General features: G+C 36.6%; 1 protein-coding gene across 2 annotated transcripts in view; it reads right to left on the bottom strand.

Annotated features, from left to right (window-relative positions):
- Nucleotides 1-17,702, bottom strand: part of LOC148954909 (xaa-Pro aminopeptidase ApepP-like) — a 582,094-nt gene that overhangs the window by 428,665 nt on the left and 135,727 nt on the right. The window contains exon 11 of one of the 2 annotated variants that reach the window (XM_089099128.1): nt 486-554. The exons of the other annotated variant lie outside the window; for it this stretch is intronic. Coding sequence (XP_088955254.1) covers nt 486-554 — 69 coding nt within the window. The remainder of the gene's footprint in view (nt 1-485; nt 555-17,702) is intronic. 2 annotated transcript variants of the gene reach the window in all.

The raw sequence follows: 17,702 nt of genomic DNA, 5'->3' as shown, positions 1-17,702 counted from the left end.
ATCTTTCGGTAAAAAGATTTTTTTTTCTTTGGTTTTTCCGTGCATAGATTTAGACCGAATAGCTTAAAGATATTAATTTCATGCTTACAAGAAAAGTTATCTGACCTTTTTCTGACGAACCAATAGAAGACAAAATATTTTGTATACTTATCTCTTTCCCTAAATATAATGTTTTGGCTCTCCCTGCCCTCCCAAAATCATCCCTGAAAGTTTTAGTTGTTCGAAAATTTTTAGGCGAAGCGGAGACACACTTTTTACCTACCCCCCCCCCTCGAAGCTAGTGCCTTGCCTCTGATCTTTTCACTTCACACACAATTCCAGCACTTCAGCATGTGTTCTAACCTCTGCAACCACAAAACCAGCAAACACTTTGATCTTTTTCACCATTTAAAATGTTTAATTTTATTGAGTATGCTTCAGCCAAGTCTTGATGAACGGAAAAAAATTTATAGCTAGAAACTAAACTAGTTAATTAAAAGTTTTACCGTCTGAAAAACAATAATTCTCTTCCAATGAGTTCCTTTCATCCCCATCATCTCTTACTTGGACTGGACCTGTTGAAAGAGAGCGTGTAAAGTCTTCTGAAAAGAGAGTTTTTTAAATTGATTATAGGCAGCGCAATAGTGCTGCCTAAGTAAAGAGTGATGTGGGCACAATGCATTTTGTTTTTGGTCATAGGCCAGGGCACTTCGTATCGAAGGACTTATCGTAGAAACTTCAAAAAGGGCTCATTCGATTGGAAATTGGAACGGTTAGTGCCCTTTTTAATAGTCGAAAGTGATGGGACGGCAACTAACCCCCCTTCCTTTTCCCCAAACACATTCAATCAAAATTTTGAGATAGCCATTTCGTTCAACGTAGTTAAAAGGTCTGGAAATTATGTATTTGAAGATGACAACCCCCCCCCCCGCCACCACAGCTCTCAGGGCGAGGTTTGTAAGTTATGCCCAGGGTCCATTTAAGGTTTATGTAGAAAGGGTGATCATATAAACTTCGGAGAGGGCTCATTGGATTGCTAATCAGAAGTTTTAGTGCCCTTTTTGAGATTAAGAGTCGTCGGAGGGTGGATACCCCCGCCCCCCACACACAAACACCTCGTATTTTTCCGAAATACATCTGATAGAAATTTTGAGATGGTCATTTGTTTTCATAGTAACTTCAAAATGGGCTCATTCGATTGGAAATTGAAAGGGCTAGTATCCTTTTTAATAGTCAAAAGAGATTGGAGAACAACTAATCCCCCTCCCACACCCACCATTTCCCCAAAAACATCCAATCAAAATTTTGAGATAGCCATTTTGTTCAATGTAATTCAAAGGTCCAAAAATTATGTCTTTGAGGATGACAACTCCACCACAGCCCTCAGGGCAAGGGTTATAAGTTATGCCCGGGGGGCATATAAGGTATATATTGAAAGGGTGGTCGTAAAAACTCGGAATGGGCTGATTGGATTGGAAATCAGACGTTCTGGTGCCTTTTTTAAGATTCAGAGTAATCAGAGGGTGAATACCTCCCCCCCCCTCCCACACCTAGTATTTTCCCGTAATGAATCTAATCGAAATTTTGAGTTGGCCATTTGTTGTCGCGAAAATCTCGGAAAAAGCTTGTTAAATTGGAAATCGAAAGGGCTTGTGCTCTTTTTAATAGTCGAAAGTGATTAGAGGACCTTGGAAATTATGTCTTTGAGAATGACAAACCCCCTACAGCCTTCAGGGCAAGGGTTGTAAGTTATGCCCTGGTGGCATATAAGGTAAATATAGAAAGAATGAAGAATGAATGGGGCTCATTAGATTGGTAATAAGAAGTTCTAGTCCCCATGTTAAGATTCAGAGTGACCAGAGGGTGAATACTCCCCCCCCCCTACACCTCATTTTTTCCCGAAGTGCATATCACGTCCCATCAAAATTTTGTTATAGCCATTTTTTTTCAACATAATTTGAAGGTCCGAAAATTAGGTCTTTGAGGATGACAACTCCCCCACAGCCCCTGGGGGCATATAATGTATATAAAGAATGGGTGATCTTAAAAGCTCTGGAATGTGCTTATTGGATTGGAAATCTGATGTTCTGGTGCCTTTTTTAAGATTCAGAGTGATCAGAGGGTGGATATCATCCTCCCACACCTCGTATTTTCCCGTAATGAATCTGATAGAAATTTTGAGATGGCCAATTGTTGTCAAACTTCGGAAAGAGCTCATTAAATTGGACAACGAAAGGGCTCGTGCTCTTTTTAATAGACGAAAGTGATTGGAGGGCAATTAACCCCCCTCACACGCCCACCATTTCCTCAAAAACATCGAATAAAAATTTTGAGATATCCATTTTGTTCAACGTAGTTGAAAGATCCGGAAATTATGTCTTTGAGAATGACAACTTCCCCTAGAGCCCTCAGGGCCAGGGTTATAAGTTATGCCCTGGTAGCATATAAGCTATATATAGAAAGGGTGATCGTATAAACTTCGGAGGGGGCTCATTAGATTGGTAATAAGTGGTTTTAGTTCCCTTTTTAAGATTCGTAGTGGTCGGAGGGAGGATACCCCCTTCCCCCATATACCTCATTTTTTCCCGAAGTGCATATGATAGGAATTTAGAGATGACCATTTGTTGTCTTAGAAACTTCAAAAAGAACTCATTCGATTGGAAACTGAAATGGCTAGTGCCCTTTTTAATAGTCGAAAGTGATTGGAGGGCTAAAAACCCCCCTCCAACGCCCGCCATTTCCCCAAAACCATCCATTTAAAATTTTTAAATAGCCATTCTGTTCAACGTAATTGAAAGGTCCAGAAATTTTGTCTTTGAGGATGACAACCTCCCCAGTGCCCTCAGGGCAAGGGTTGTAGGTTATGCCCTAGGGGCGTACACGGCAATATATAGAGGGTGATCCTACAAACTTTAGAGGGGGGCTCATTGGATTGGTAATCAGAAGTGCTAGTGCCCTTTTTAAGATTCAAAGTGATCAGAGGGTGGATACACCCCCCCCCCACCCCAACACTTCGTATTTTCCCAAAATGCATCTGATAGAAATTTTTAGATGGTCATTTATTGTCGAAGAAACTTCGAAAACAGCTCATTTGATTGGAAATTGAAAGAGGTAGTGTCTGTTTTAATAGTCGAAAGTAATTGGAGGGCAACTAGCCCCCCCCCCCTCCCACGGCCGCTATTTCTCCACACTTTCAATTAAAGTTTTTAGATAGCCATTTTTTTCAACGTGGTTGAAAAGTCCACAAATTATGTCTTTGAGGATGACAATCCTTCTAGAGCCCTCAGGACAAGGGTTTTAAGTTATGCCCTGGTGGCATATAAGGTACACATAGAAAGGGCGGTCGTATAAACTTTGGAGGGGACTCATTGGATTGGTAGTCAGAAGCTGTAGTACCCTTTTTGAGATTCAGAGTGATCAGAGGGTGGATACCCCCCCCCCCACACCTCATAGTTTCCCGAATGCATCTGATAGAAATTTTAATATGGCCATGTTTTGTCTTAGAAACCTCGAAAAAAGCTCATTCGATTGGAAATTGAAAGGGCTAGTTCCCTTTTTAATAGTCTAAAGTGATTGGAGGGCAACTAAAGCCCCTCCCACGCCCACCATTTCCCCAAACCCATCCAATCCAAATTTTTAGGTAGCCATTTTGTTCAACGGAGTTGAAAGGTCCAGAAATTATGTTTTTGAGGATGACAACTTCTCCTGATAACCCCTTCTCAAGACCAGAACACGATTTGCGCTTTACTGAAAACAAAATACGTTTGAAATATTTTCGCCTTTCTTACTTTCATAAATGAAAAATTATCAAAACCTAAGCAAAGAAGTGTCAGTATATGTCAATTTAACTGACAATCCACGGTCATTTGTATGTTTGTTTGTTTTTTCAGAAGTGCGAATTGCGATCTGGTCTTGAGAAGGTATTGGGGTTATCAGCCCTACTCATGTTAGTTTTTGCTCGTTTTGAGTTTGAATCGGCTATTTATTGCAATTTCTCTTCGTTTTAATTTTTACTTATTTATTGATAGTGATTTTTTGTAGTTTTACCCTTGGAAGATTATTTTGACTTTTTGGAGCTCTTTATTTTTCTTTGGAAAACTTGTATTGTCGAAAACGTTTTTTAAATTAATACTTAAAAAACTGGCATACAACATTACAATATTAACAGTAAAACTGCCAAACTAAATAATAAAAAAAAATGACACATGCAAGGAATTTAAGGTCTCTAAAAAGAGAAAAATAAATAAAGGGGTCATTAAACTTTAAGCTTTTGTAATGTTTCACAAATCAGAGTATACAAAGTCTAGTGCATTTGTACTTTGTTTAAAAGTAAATAACTGTTTTATAAATTACTATTTACAAGGGGTACTTACAAAAAACCCGGAATTTCTTTCTACAGGATAATGGCAACTTTTTTGGGTACTCTCAATGGGATTTGATTGGGATAGACTCAATCGGATAGACTTTTAGACTTTTTAGACTTTTTAGACAACTTTTTAGTTGGTTTTAGAAGGGATAACAGGAGGCAGTTTCTGAGCAAATTGAGGGCAAACTAAGCTTAAAAAAGCATAGGAATATATATATATATATATATATATATATATATATATATATATATATATATATATATATATATATATATATATATATATATATATATATATATATCCTCATCCTTGAACGATGAGGGAAGAGCGGCGGCGGCGGGGCCAAAAACAGCGCGCCGCGCCGCCGGTAAGACATCGGCGGCGCGCCGCCGGTAAGATGTCGGCGGCGCGCCATCGGCACGATCAATGTTGACCGCAAACATTACTGATGTTTTCATCAGTCTTTCTCAAATCACAGCTTAAATTTACAACAAATTCGAGCCTATTCATGAGTTCAAAAATTCACAAGTCGCTGGCTGGAAACTGGTCTTCTTCGTTATTCATCAAGAGAAGTAGAAATCTGGTAGAAACGAAATGGCTGTGGCGTTTCAGAACCCTTGTATAATACGAGTAGTTGAAGTATCTATTAGCTATGTATTCTTAACATAAATAATTGCCAAAATTAGTAGTTTTTTTCATCAAGCATTACTGCACATAAAACTTCAAATACCGTATCACGAAATTCGTCAGTTATCTGGGTAAAAACTTTGAATATATATATATATATATATATATATATATATATATATATATATATATATATATATATATATATATATATATATATATATATATATATATATATATATATATATATACATATATATATATATATATATACTTAGAATATGTATACATATACTTTGAACTTAGAATCTTAATTTTTTCATAATACCCTTTGTCTATATCTGTTTTGTCACCTTTAAAACAGTTGAAATGGGCGACTTTGATATTGATTGTTTTTTTTTTTTTTTTGGTCTTTTGGATTCCTTAAAAGCATTCTTGTATTAAAAAATGGTTTTTAATAACAATTTAAAAAAATGCATTTAAAGTTTTTTTTTTGGCTTCTTTATAGAATAAATGTCATGTAGGCTAAGGCTGAACTGCTGTTTTTTTATTGCTTTTGGCTGCTCTTTTGGATATAATCCCTCTTTTTTTTGGGATTCATTCCAAATTATAAACTGATAAATACCTAATATCAGTCAAATTATAAACTGTATCTAAAAGGAGTAAATTTATCAAATTGAAAATACATGATGAACACTTCACATGAGAACACTTCAATTACAATGACACAAAAAACACTTAATAGTTTATTCGCTATGAAGAAAAATGAAGTGTCAGCTATTTTCTTAGGTAAAAAAGGAAAAGCTCATGCGTTTTAAATGTAATTAAATGAAATAATATGCCGACTGAAGTAGCTCCAGGAAGATGTTGAAATTTTCATCCTAGTTCGTCACTTTTAATTCAAGCAAAATGTTAGGACACTTAGTATCAGTTATTGAGTTTAAGCTTTGATTTCCAAATACTCACAAGAATTACCAAAATTAATAAAGTCGCAACAATAAGTCACCTGTGGTCAAAATACTCAAAGACTCCTCTTTGATCCCCACCCAGGCTCAAAGCTTCTGCTATGGTCATTTCCATGGAAATCTCCAAAGAATTTCTTATTAGAATAGCTTTCAAGCGTAGATAGAAGTATTTAAATTTTTTTGCTTTTCTTCAAAGCTTTGAAAAAAGGGTTATAATATTCCAAATGTTACATTTGCGTATATTTTTGGTAATCATTTGTGAGGGGTCGAATTTTTTAAACTACTGTAGATACGTAAGAACGTTGCAACATCTAGTACCCTGAGGTCATAAGACTGTCAAAGACTCCTCCTTGAACCTCCCAAATTGAAAGCGTTTATTATGACCTGGCCTTTTAATGTAACTTGGGCACTGGACCAAGGGCGTCATTGTTACTCGACCACAACGTTAAGTGAGGAAGTCGATATTGCTTTCGTCACACCAATTCGTTTTAGTTTGACTCTGCATGGTGCTTATGAATGAATCATTTCAAATTAAATCCGTTTCATCAAAAAGAAAAAAAATGGTATCAATGCGCGTTCCATTCTTCCTTTGGACTATAAAACTATACAAGTGCTGTATCAAACATAACTCACGAAAATCTTGTTACTTTTGTCAACTTTTCAACTTTTTGGCTTCCCTACTTTCAATAAAAAAAAAAATCAAGGTACTATCACTTAAATACAATAACTCCCTATGCCCCCTCCCCTTCTGGATACCATCTTGATAGGATACCGTATCTGCTTTAAATAAAAAAAAATAATTAACTTATTGGCACCCCTGCTTTAAAAAAAATCGAGGTATTATCATTTAAATTTGATAGCTCAATACCCCCTCCCACCCTCTGGATACCACCTTGATAAGATGCCGTCTCTGCTTTTAATTAAAAAAATGAAATTTTTGGGATCCCTGCTTTCAATAAATAAAATTTCGAGATATTATAATTTAAATGTAATACCTCCCTACCCCCCCCCCTCTGAATACCATCTTGATAGGATACCGTATCAGCTTTCATTAGAAAACTAATTTAATTAATAATTAACTAGGTCGCTATATGGTTGAAACAAACACGCAAAATAACGTTAAATAACTGAGTGTTCCTTGAAAAAAAATTGAGGGTATGAGTAAAGGGGTACAAAGACAACAACAAAGATGTCGAAATTATTCAAATATACCTCAAATTATTGGGAAACTGAGTGATAGATTCGCCATGGCATTCCATAAGATCCAAAGAATCTAATTAAAGGGGAGAACACACAAAAGCCAAATAAGGCCAGTAGCCTGTGAGAAATCGCAAAATACCCAAGACAATGAACAAGTCCTAATGGGGGGCCCTGGGTCTATTAAAATATTTCAATGGTTTCCCAGGGAACGTGATATCATTTTCTTCTGTCTCCATTTTAAATGGAAAAAATAATTATGTTTTTGGCATCCTTGCTTTCAATAAAAAAAATGAGGTACTATCATTTAAAAATGATAGCCCCCTATCCCCCCCTATAGGCATTAATTTACAATTTATGTATGAATCATATTTTTGGGGTAACTTCTGGTTCAATATTTAATTCCCCAACCTTGTACATAGCTTAGTCTATAGCTAAATTTTGTCTCAATCAAAGGTTGTTTTTTTTGGGGGGGGGGGAAGGAAGGGGCAAAAATGTTCCAGAAAGAAGATTGTATTTTCTATCAGGCGTTCAATAATTGAGCATTAAACATTCAGAAAATCTTATCTAAAACAGCAAAAAAAAAAAAATCTGCAAACTTACAATGCAGATGTAGAAACAATCTGTCGGCTGTCAATTTCAAAATCCAACAAAAGGCTGAAGCTGTATAGTAGTGAATGCGTTCTATAATTCTATTCAACTTGAAAATAAAATTCTTGACTACGAATGATGTAAGAAATAGCGATTGGGAAATTGCCTTCGAAATGATTTAAACTCATTTCATACAGACGATACTTTTTTTTGTCAACATACGAAGAACTGTGTATATTGCAATATTTACAATAGCATATTCCATCTGTCTGGTTTTTGTGCAAAGTAACAAAAGAGACGAGAAATAATGAACAAGAGAGTAGTGAAGAATTACGGTATGCAAAGTAATATTTGGCAGAGAAAGTCACTGGTGATAAATCTCTAGGGGTGGCAGCGTGATTGCGTGATTTTCAGGGATTCGGGGAACCAAATTTTTTTTCGAGGTGACGCATAGATTTTTGGGGAAAAACCCAAAAACTCGGGGATAGTGCACTCCCTGCTTGATTTCTAATCAAGAAAAATACTGAACCACACGAGACGGAAAAGCTCCGACTTTGCGGTTGACGCAATTAAGAATTGCCGCAAAAATCATTTAAAGTAGACCGAACGCCACCGCCTCTTCCGGCAGCAGCGTACCTGTGGCACGCCGGCGGCGTTACGACACTTCGGTGGCGTTTGACCGGGCCTTTCGTCGGCGGCGGTCGGTTGATACGCCGGTGCGGCGCCGGGGTCTAAATACAAATATTTTTGCAATTACCAGTTTTTGCTCTTTGAGCAATTTAATGTCTTTTTATACTGAGTCTATTCAAAGATATTTGATTATTACAGTATTGAAAATCAAGTATTTTGCAGTAGGACATCAAGACATGGCTAATTGTAGAAAGGAAAAGCCAAGACAGAGAGTCCAAGACAGATAGTCAGTTTTTGTTCTCTTTACTCAACTAAATGTCTTTTCATGCGGCAATCTATTCAAAGATATTTGATTATAACAGCATGTCCAATTTCAAACAACGATTTCTACAAAGCTTCATACTTTTGGTTTTATTTTTCAAGGTTTTCGAATTGTCATAGTTCCTTGTTAAAATATATACAAATATTTTTGCAATTACCAGTTTTTTGTTCTTTATGCAGATTAATGTCTTTTTATACTGAGTCTATTGAAAGATATTTGATTATTAGAGTTTTTTCTTCCAAAATTAAGACTTTTGACAAATTTTCCCAGACTTCTGACCTATTTAGATCGTTTTTTTATGCGAAAATATCCCAAGATACCCCTTTGCCTGAAAAAATATGGAGCCGAATTGGAGAACTGACACACATACACAATTATTACTCACATATAAAGATAGTATGTATATTTGTATATATATATATATATATATATATATATATATATATATATATATATATATATATATATATATATATATATATATATATATATATATATATATATATATATATATATATATATATATATATATATATATATATATATATATATATATATATATATATATATAGATATATATATATATATATATATATATATATATATATATATATATATATATATATATATATATATATATATATATATATATATATATATATATATATATATAAAAAAAAAAAAAAAAAGAGAGAGAGAGAGAGAGAGAGAGAGAGAGAGAGAGAGAGAGAGAGAGAGAGAGAGAGAGAGAGAGAGAGAGAGAGAGAGAGAGAGAGAGAGAGAGATAGAGTAAGAGAGAGAGAGAAACAGAGAGAGAGAGATAGAGAGAGAGAGAAAAATATATAAAAAAAAAAAAAAAAAAAAAAAATAAAAAAAAAAATATATATATATATATATATATATATATATATACTATCTTTATATTATAGGCAGGGCAATAGCGCAACTTAAGTAAAGAACGATGTGGGCACAATGTTTTTTTGTTTAATTGGTCATAGACCAAGGAACTTCATATCGAAGGATTTGTCGTAGAAACTTTGAAAAAGGCTTATTCAATTGAAAGTTGGAACGGCTGGTGCCCTCTTTAATAGGTGAAAGTGATTGGAGGACAACTAACCCACCTCCCATGCCCACCATTCCCTCAAACACATCTAATCAAAATTTTGAGATAGCCATTTTGTTCAACGTAGTTGAAAGGTTCGGAAGTTATGTCTTTGAGGATAACAATCCCCCCCTAACAACCTTCAGGGCAAGGGTTGTAATGTATGCCATGGGGGCATATAAGGTTTACATAGAAAGGGTGATAGTACAAACTTAGGGTGGGAGGTGGGGCTAATTCAATTGTTAATTAGAAGTTTTAGGGCCTCTTTTAAGATTCAGAGTGATCGGAGGATAGATACAACCCCTTCACCTCTTATTTTCCTGAAATTCATCTGATAGAATTTGCCACTTTTAATGGGACACTTTTTATCTTTCCACTTTTTAATCGGTGCCACTTTTAATGGGACAAATATTCATTGGAGGGCAACTAACTCCCCTCCCACTCCCACCATTTCTCCAAACACATCCAATCAAAATTTCTTAGATAGCCATGTTGTTCAGTTTAGTTAAAAGGTGTAAAAATTATGTCTTTCAGGTTGTCACCCCCCCCCCCCCCAACCCTCAGGGAAAGGGTTGTGAGTTATGACCTGGGGACCTATAAGGTTTCTTATAGAAAGGGTGGTCGTATAAACTTCGGAGTGGGCTCACTGGATTGGTAATCATATTTGTCTAATACCCTTTTTAATATTCAAAGCGATCGGATCGTGGGTAAAAAAGAAATTTTGGGATGGCCATTTGTTGTCGTAGAAACTTCAAAAATGGTCATTTAAGGGAAATTGAAAGAACATTTTTTCATTCAAAAGTGATTGAAGGCACCAAGCCCCCCCCCCCTCCAACACACCAATCAATTCCCAAAACACATCTAATCAAAATTATTAGATCACCATTTTGTTCAACGTAGTTGAAAGGTCTGGAAATTATGTCTTTGAGAATGACAACCCCCTCCCCACAGCCCTCAGCACAAGCGTTGTAAGCTACGCTCCGATGGCATATAAGGTTCTTATGGAAAGGGTGGTCGTATAAACTCCAGAGAGGGATAACTGGATTGGAAATCAGATATTCTAGTTCCTTTTTTAAGAGTCAAAGTGATCGGGGGCAGCCGCCACCTCCCTACGTCGTATTTTCCATAAATGCAATCGATAAAATTTTTGAGACAGCCATATGTTCAAAAATCGTCAAAAAATCATATAATAAGGCCTTTGGGGTGGACATAATTCTCCAGAGTCTGGGGGTAAGGCTTGTAAGTTATGCCCCAGGGGCATATCAGGATTTTATGGAAGGGATGGCCGTGTGAACTTTAGAAGAGGCTCATTTAATTTTAAATGTTTTGTTCTAGCTCCCTTTTAAGAGTAAAACATGACGGAGAGCAAATAGCCCCATCCCTAACATTCTCTTTGAAATTGTGAGATAGCCATTTTGTTACCAATAGTCCAAAAATCATATAGCAAAGTCTTTGGGTAGGACACAATCCCCCAGAGCCCATGGACAAGGGTTTTAAGCTATGCACCGGGGCATATAAATTTTTTTGGGAACGGGCGGTCGTATGAGATTTGGATCGGATGGAGCTCATTTGATTGAAAGTCCAAAGTTTTAGTGCCCTTTTGAAGAGATAAAAATAAATGGAGGCCAATCGCCTATCCTTCCCCAAAACATATCCGATCGAAATTTTAAGAGATCTATTTTGTTCAACCTTTTTGAAAGATCCAGTATTTATGTTTTTGGGGATGTCAACCTCCCCACAGTCCTCAGGACAAGGGCTGTAAGCTAGGCAATTGTTCATTGTTTACACACAGTTAATGTTATTGAGAAAGGTATGCATGTTTGACCTTTACTTTCCAAGAAGACGAAGGACATTCAGATGAACCTTTCAGAGAAGGTCTTAAATTGAATCGATACACGTTACGTGTATAAGGATTGTCAAAATGGTTTAACACTGGAATAAGTGAGTATATTAATTTGGAAAATCCAGGAAATGATAAGGAAGATGATCAAAATGGCAATATTTGCATGCTACCAATACTACTACAACTACCACCACCACTACTACCAGACCAATCTATTTACAGTGTTGAGGGAATATTCGAGCTAAATCAGAAGAAGCTAAGTGGATGCAAATTGTCAAAATAGCGTATCTCAAGAGTTGATTTGGGTATTAAGTTGGAACTTTCGGACAATGCTTAATGGGGAAGATCATCATAGGCGGCGCAATAGCGCTGCCTAAGTAAAGAACGATGTTGGCACAATGTATTATTTTTTTTTTGGTTTTAGACCAGGGCACTTCGTATCGAATGAGTTGTCGAAGAAACTTCGAAAAGGGCTCATTCGATTGGAAATTGGAATGGATTGTGCCCTTTTCAAAACTAGAAAGTGATTGGAAGGCGACTAATAGCCCTTCCACGCCCACCATTTCCCGAAGCACATCCACTCAAAATTTGAGATAGCCATTTTGTTCAGCGTAGTTGATTTCCAGATAGAAAATATGTTTTTGAGGAGGGAACTTCCCCGTAACCTCAGGGCAAAGGATGTAAGTTATGCCCATGGGGCATATAAGATTTTTATAGAAAGTTTTGTCGTAGAAGCTTCAAAAAGGGTTCATTCGATTGGAAATTCAAAGGGCTAGTACCTTTTTTAATAGTCGAAAGTGATTAAAGGGCAACTAACCCCCCTCTCACGCCTACCTTTTCCCAAGACACATCCAATCAAAATTTTGAGATAGCCATTTCGTTTAACGTAGTTGAAAGTTCTGAAAATTAGATCTTTGAGGATGACAACCCTCCACAGCCCTCAGGGCAAGGGTTATAAGTTATGCCATGGGGGCATAAAAGGTTTTCATAGAAAGCGTTGTCTCAGAAACTTCAAAAAGGTCTCATTCGATTGGAAATTGAAATGGCTAGTACCCTTTTTAATAGTCGAAAGTGATTGGAAGGCAACTAACACCCCTTCTACGCCCACCATTCTCCAAACACATACAATTTGTTCCATTTGTTCCCAAAGCCATTTTGTTCAACGTAGTTGAAAGTTCTGAAAATTAGGTCTTTGAGCAGGACATTCCCCTCACAGTCTTCAGGGTAAGGGTTATAAGTTATGTCCTGGGGGCATTTAAAATTTTGATTGAAAGCTTTGTCGTAAAACACTTCAAAACGGGTTCATTCTATAGGAAATTCAAAGGGCTAGTGCTCTTTTTGATAGTCTAAAGTGATTGGAGGGCAACTAACCCCCTTCTCACACCCACCTTTTCCCGAAATACATCCAATCGAAATTTTTAGATAGTCATTTTGTTCACCGTAGTTGAAAGTTTAGGAAATTAGGTCTTTAAGAATGAAAAACCCTCCCCACAGCCCTCAGGACAAGGGCTGTAAGTTATGCCCCGGGGGCATTTAAGGTTCTTATAGAAAGCGTTGGCGTAGAAACTTCAAAAAGGCCTTATTCGATTGGAAATTGAAATTGCTAGTGCCCTTTTTAATAGTAGAAAGTAATTGAACGGCAACTAACCCCGCTCTCACTCGCATCATTTCCCCAAACTCATACAATCAGAATTTTGGGACGGCCATTTTTCTCAACGTAGTTGAAAGTTCTGGAAATTAGGTCTTTGAGGATGACAAACTCCCAAAGCCCTCTGGGCAAGGGTTGTAAGTTATGTCCTGGGTGCATATGAGGTTTTTATACAAGGAGTTGTCGTAGAAACTTCTAAAAGGGCTGATTCGATCGGAAATTGAAAGGGCTAGATCTCTTTTTAATAGTCGAAAGGGATTGAAGAACAACTAACCCCCCTCTCAGGCCCACCATTTCCCCAAACACATTCAATCAAAATTTTGAGATATACATTTTTTCAACTTAGTTGAAAGGTCTGGAAGTTAGGTCTTTGAGGATGACAACACTCCCCCCCCACAACCCTCTGGGCAAGGGTAGTAAGTAATTCCCTCGGGGGCATATATGGTTTTATAGAAAGTATTGTCGTAGAAACTTAAAAAAAGGCTCATTTGATTGGAAATTGAAAGGGCTAGTGCCGTTTTAAATAGTCGAAAGCGAATGGAGAGAAACTAACCCCCCTCTCACGCCCACCATTTTCCCAAAGAGATTCAATCAAAGTTTTGAGATTGCCATTTTGTTCACCGTAGTTGAAAGTTCTGGAAATTATATATTTGAGGATGACAAACCCCCGAGAGCCCCCAGGGCAAAGGTTGTAAGTTATGCCCTAGGGTCATATAAGGTTTTTATAGATAGCATTGTCGTATAAACTTCAAAAGAGGCTCATTCAATTAGAAATTTAGAGGGCTAGTGCCCTTTTTAATAGTCGAAAGTGATTGGGGGGTAACTAACCCCCCTCTCACGCTCACCATTTCCCCAAAGATATCCAATCAAAAAGCTTTTTCATAGAAACTTGAAAAGAGCTTATTCAATTTAGAATTCAAAGGGCTAGTGCCCTTTTAGATAGTTGAAAGTGATTGGAGGGTAACTAGCCCCCCTCTCATGCCCACCATTTCCCCAAATACATCCAATCAAAATTTTGAAATGGCCATTTTTTTCAACGCAGTTGAAAGTTTTGGAAATTAGGTCTTTGAGGATTACAACCCCCCCCCCCCACACACAGCCCTCAGGATAAGGGTTGTAAAATATGCCCTGGGGGCATATAAGGTTTTTATAGAACGAGTTGTTGTAGAAACTGCAAAAAGGGCTCATTCGATTGGAAATTGAAATGGCTAGTACCCTTTTTAATAGTCGAAAGTGATTGGAAGGCAAATAACCCCCCTTCTACGCCCACCATTCTCCAAACACATACAATTTGTTCCATTTGTTCCCAAACAGAGGCTAGTGCCCTTTTAGATAGTTGAAAGTGATTGGAGGGTAACTAGCCCCCCTCTCATGCCCACCATTTCCCCAAATACATCCAATCAAAATTTTGAAATGGCCATTTTTTTCAACGTAGTTGAAAGTTTTGGAAATTAGGTCTTTGAAGATTACAACCCCCCCCCCCCCACACACAGCCCTCAGGATAAGGGTTGTAAAATATGCCTTGGGGGCATATAAGGTTTTTATAGAAAGGGTTGTTGCAGAAACTACAAAAAGGGCTCATTCGATTGGAAATTGGAAGGGCTAGTACCCTTTTTAATAGTCGAAAATTATTGAAAGGCAACTAACCCCCCTCTCACAGCCACCATTTCCCCAAACACATTCAATCAAAATTTTGAGATGGCCCTTTTGTTTAACATAGTTTCAAGTTTTTGAAATTAGGTCTTTGGGGATGACAACCCCCCCCCTGACAACCCTCAGGGCAAGGGTTGTAAGTTATGCCCTGGGGGCATATAAGGTTTTTATTATTGGGAATTGAGAATACTAGTGCCCTTATTAATAGTCAAAAGCGATCGGAGGGCGAATGCCCCCCATACCCATCATTTCCCCAAACTCTTTCGATCAAAATTTTGATACAGCAATTTTGTTGAACGTAGTTGAATCATGTTTTTGAGTATGACGAACCCACACAGCCCTCAGGGTTATAGTTGAAAGTTATGACATGGGGGCATATAATGTCATACAGAAAGTGTTGTCGTAAAAATTTCAAAAAGGGCTCTTTCGATTGGAAATTGAGAGGGCTAGTGCCCTTTTTATTAGTCGAAAGTAATCAGAGGGAGAATCCCCCCCCCCCACGACCATCAGTTCCCCAAACAGTTCCGATCAACATTTTGATATGGCCATTCTGTTCAACGTAGTTGAAACGTCCTGAAATTATGTCTTTGAAGATGACAACCCTCCACCATAGCTCTCAGGACAAGGGTCGGTAAGTTATTCCCTTGAGGCATTTAACGTTTGTATAGAAATTTGTGTCGTAGAAGCATCAAAAAAAGATCATTCGATTGGAAATTAAGAGGACTAGTACCTTTTTTATTAGTCGAAAGTTATCAGAGGGCAAATATTTCCCTCCACGCCTATCATTTGCTCAAACACCTCCAATCAAAATTTTGATATAGTTATTTTGTTCAGCTTATCAGAAAGGTCTGGAAAATATGTCTTTGAGGATAACAAATCCCTCCAGCCCTCAGCGCAAGTGTTGTAAGTTTTGCCCTGGGGACATATAGGGTTTTAATTGAAAGTGTAGTCATATAAACTTCAAAGGGGGCTCATTGGATTGGTAATCAGACGCTCTAGTGCCCTTTTTAAGAGTTAAAGTGATCAGAGGGCATCTACCCTCTTTCCCCTACGCACACATCATATTGTCCTGAAATGCGTATAATAGAAATTTTGAGATAGCCATTATATTCAAAAAAGTCTCGATATCATATAAAAAGGCTTTTTGGGTTGAAACAAACCCCAGAGACTAGGGCAAGGGTTATAAATTTTGCCTAGGGGGTTTTAAAGATTTTTGCGGAAGGGATGGTTGTTTAATTACGTAAAAGTCTAAGTCTTTTTCTCTGAAAAAGACTGACTCAATACAAAACAAACAGAAATTAATCAAAAAAACTTTTTGCTCAAAATAACTTTTTCGAAAAAAAAAGGAAAGAACTCAATTAAATCAAAAATGAACAAAAATAGAATCAAATAATCTACCACAAATCAGTATCAATAAATAAATGAAACCCAAAACAAACAGAAACTAAAATAAGTCAAAGTCAAAACGAGCAGAAATTAATCTGAACAGGGTTCTAAACCCTATGCTTTTTAAAAGCCAGAATATAATTTGTACTTTACTGAAAAAAATTATTTTAAATGTTTTCACTTTTATAGCTTTAAGAAATAAGAAATTAATTAAGATTTTAAGGAATAAGTATCAGCATATGTCAATTAAACTGACAATCCATAGTCATTCGTTTTTTTTCTTTTAATAAAACGCAAATTATGTAATGGTCTTGAGATAGCATGGGGATTATCACCCGTACTAATGTTAATTTTTGCTCGTTTTGAGTTTGACTTATTGTAATTTCTGTTCGAAAAATAGAAATTACAGAAATTGTGGTTTTGTCTCTTTGTGTATGTATATTATAGTATAACTTTAATTAATAATTATTAATGCTAAATAAATATTAGTTATAGTTGTTACTTCTGCGCTCCTCCATGACAATCAAAATTACTGAATTAGACACTGAACAGCCCAGTAGCATTATTGAATTAATGATGCTTTTTTTAAAATGCTCAGTTAAGAGATCTCGAGGAAACTAATTGATTCACATATCCTTCTTAAAGAAACTAATTTTAGCTTCTGTTCTAATAGATGGCAGTAGAGTACGAGTTATTCTCTACTTTTTAAAGTTTATTTTGAAAAGGAGAACAATTTATTTTATACTTCACGAAATGTAATAGTATCTACTCTTTGGCTATCTCTTTCTGTTCGTAGCTGTTAGAAACAACGTAACAAATTTTAATGTTGGATGTCCACTAAAGCTGGTATGATTTTATTTATTTTTATTTCTTAAAGATGAATTTAAACATATCATAGTAAAATGGGGTAAGTAAAGAGTCAGGGACGTACGCAGGGGGAAACTAGGGACACAAACCGCCAAATTTGCATGACGCCTTGGCCCTTCTTATTCAAAGTATCAAATCTTTTTTTTAGACCCTCGGAAAAAAAAGTCCCGTGCAAATTCCAGTAAAGAGTAATCTTCAAATATGTTATTGATAATTTTTTATCTTATTCCCAACTCGATTCATATGGAAGGAGTTGCCGCAGAAACTTCAAAGGAGATTATTCCATAGAATATTGAAAGTTCTAGTATCCTTTTTACGAGTCAAGAATTATTGGAGGACAACCAGCCTACCTCCCACGCACCTTTTTTCCCAAAGATACGAGATTAAAATTTTGAAATTGCCATGTTATTCGGAATAGTTGAATAATCCAGTATCTATGCCTCTGGGGATGACAGCCCCCCAGCTCTTGGGACAAGAGCTGGAAGCTACAAATTTCAGCCATTATTTAAATTTAGTATTTGTTAT

The sequence above is a fragment of the Artemia sp. Qi Xiang Cuo genome, chromosome 2 (assembly GCF_049724085.1).
Source record: "Artemia sp. Qi Xiang Cuo chromosome 2, ASM4972408v1, whole genome shotgun sequence".
Taxonomy (NCBI): domain Eukaryota; kingdom Metazoa; phylum Arthropoda; class Branchiopoda; order Anostraca; family Artemiidae; genus Artemia; species Artemia sp. Qi Xiang Cuo.
This window is presented reverse-complemented; position numbering and strand designations above follow the sequence as displayed.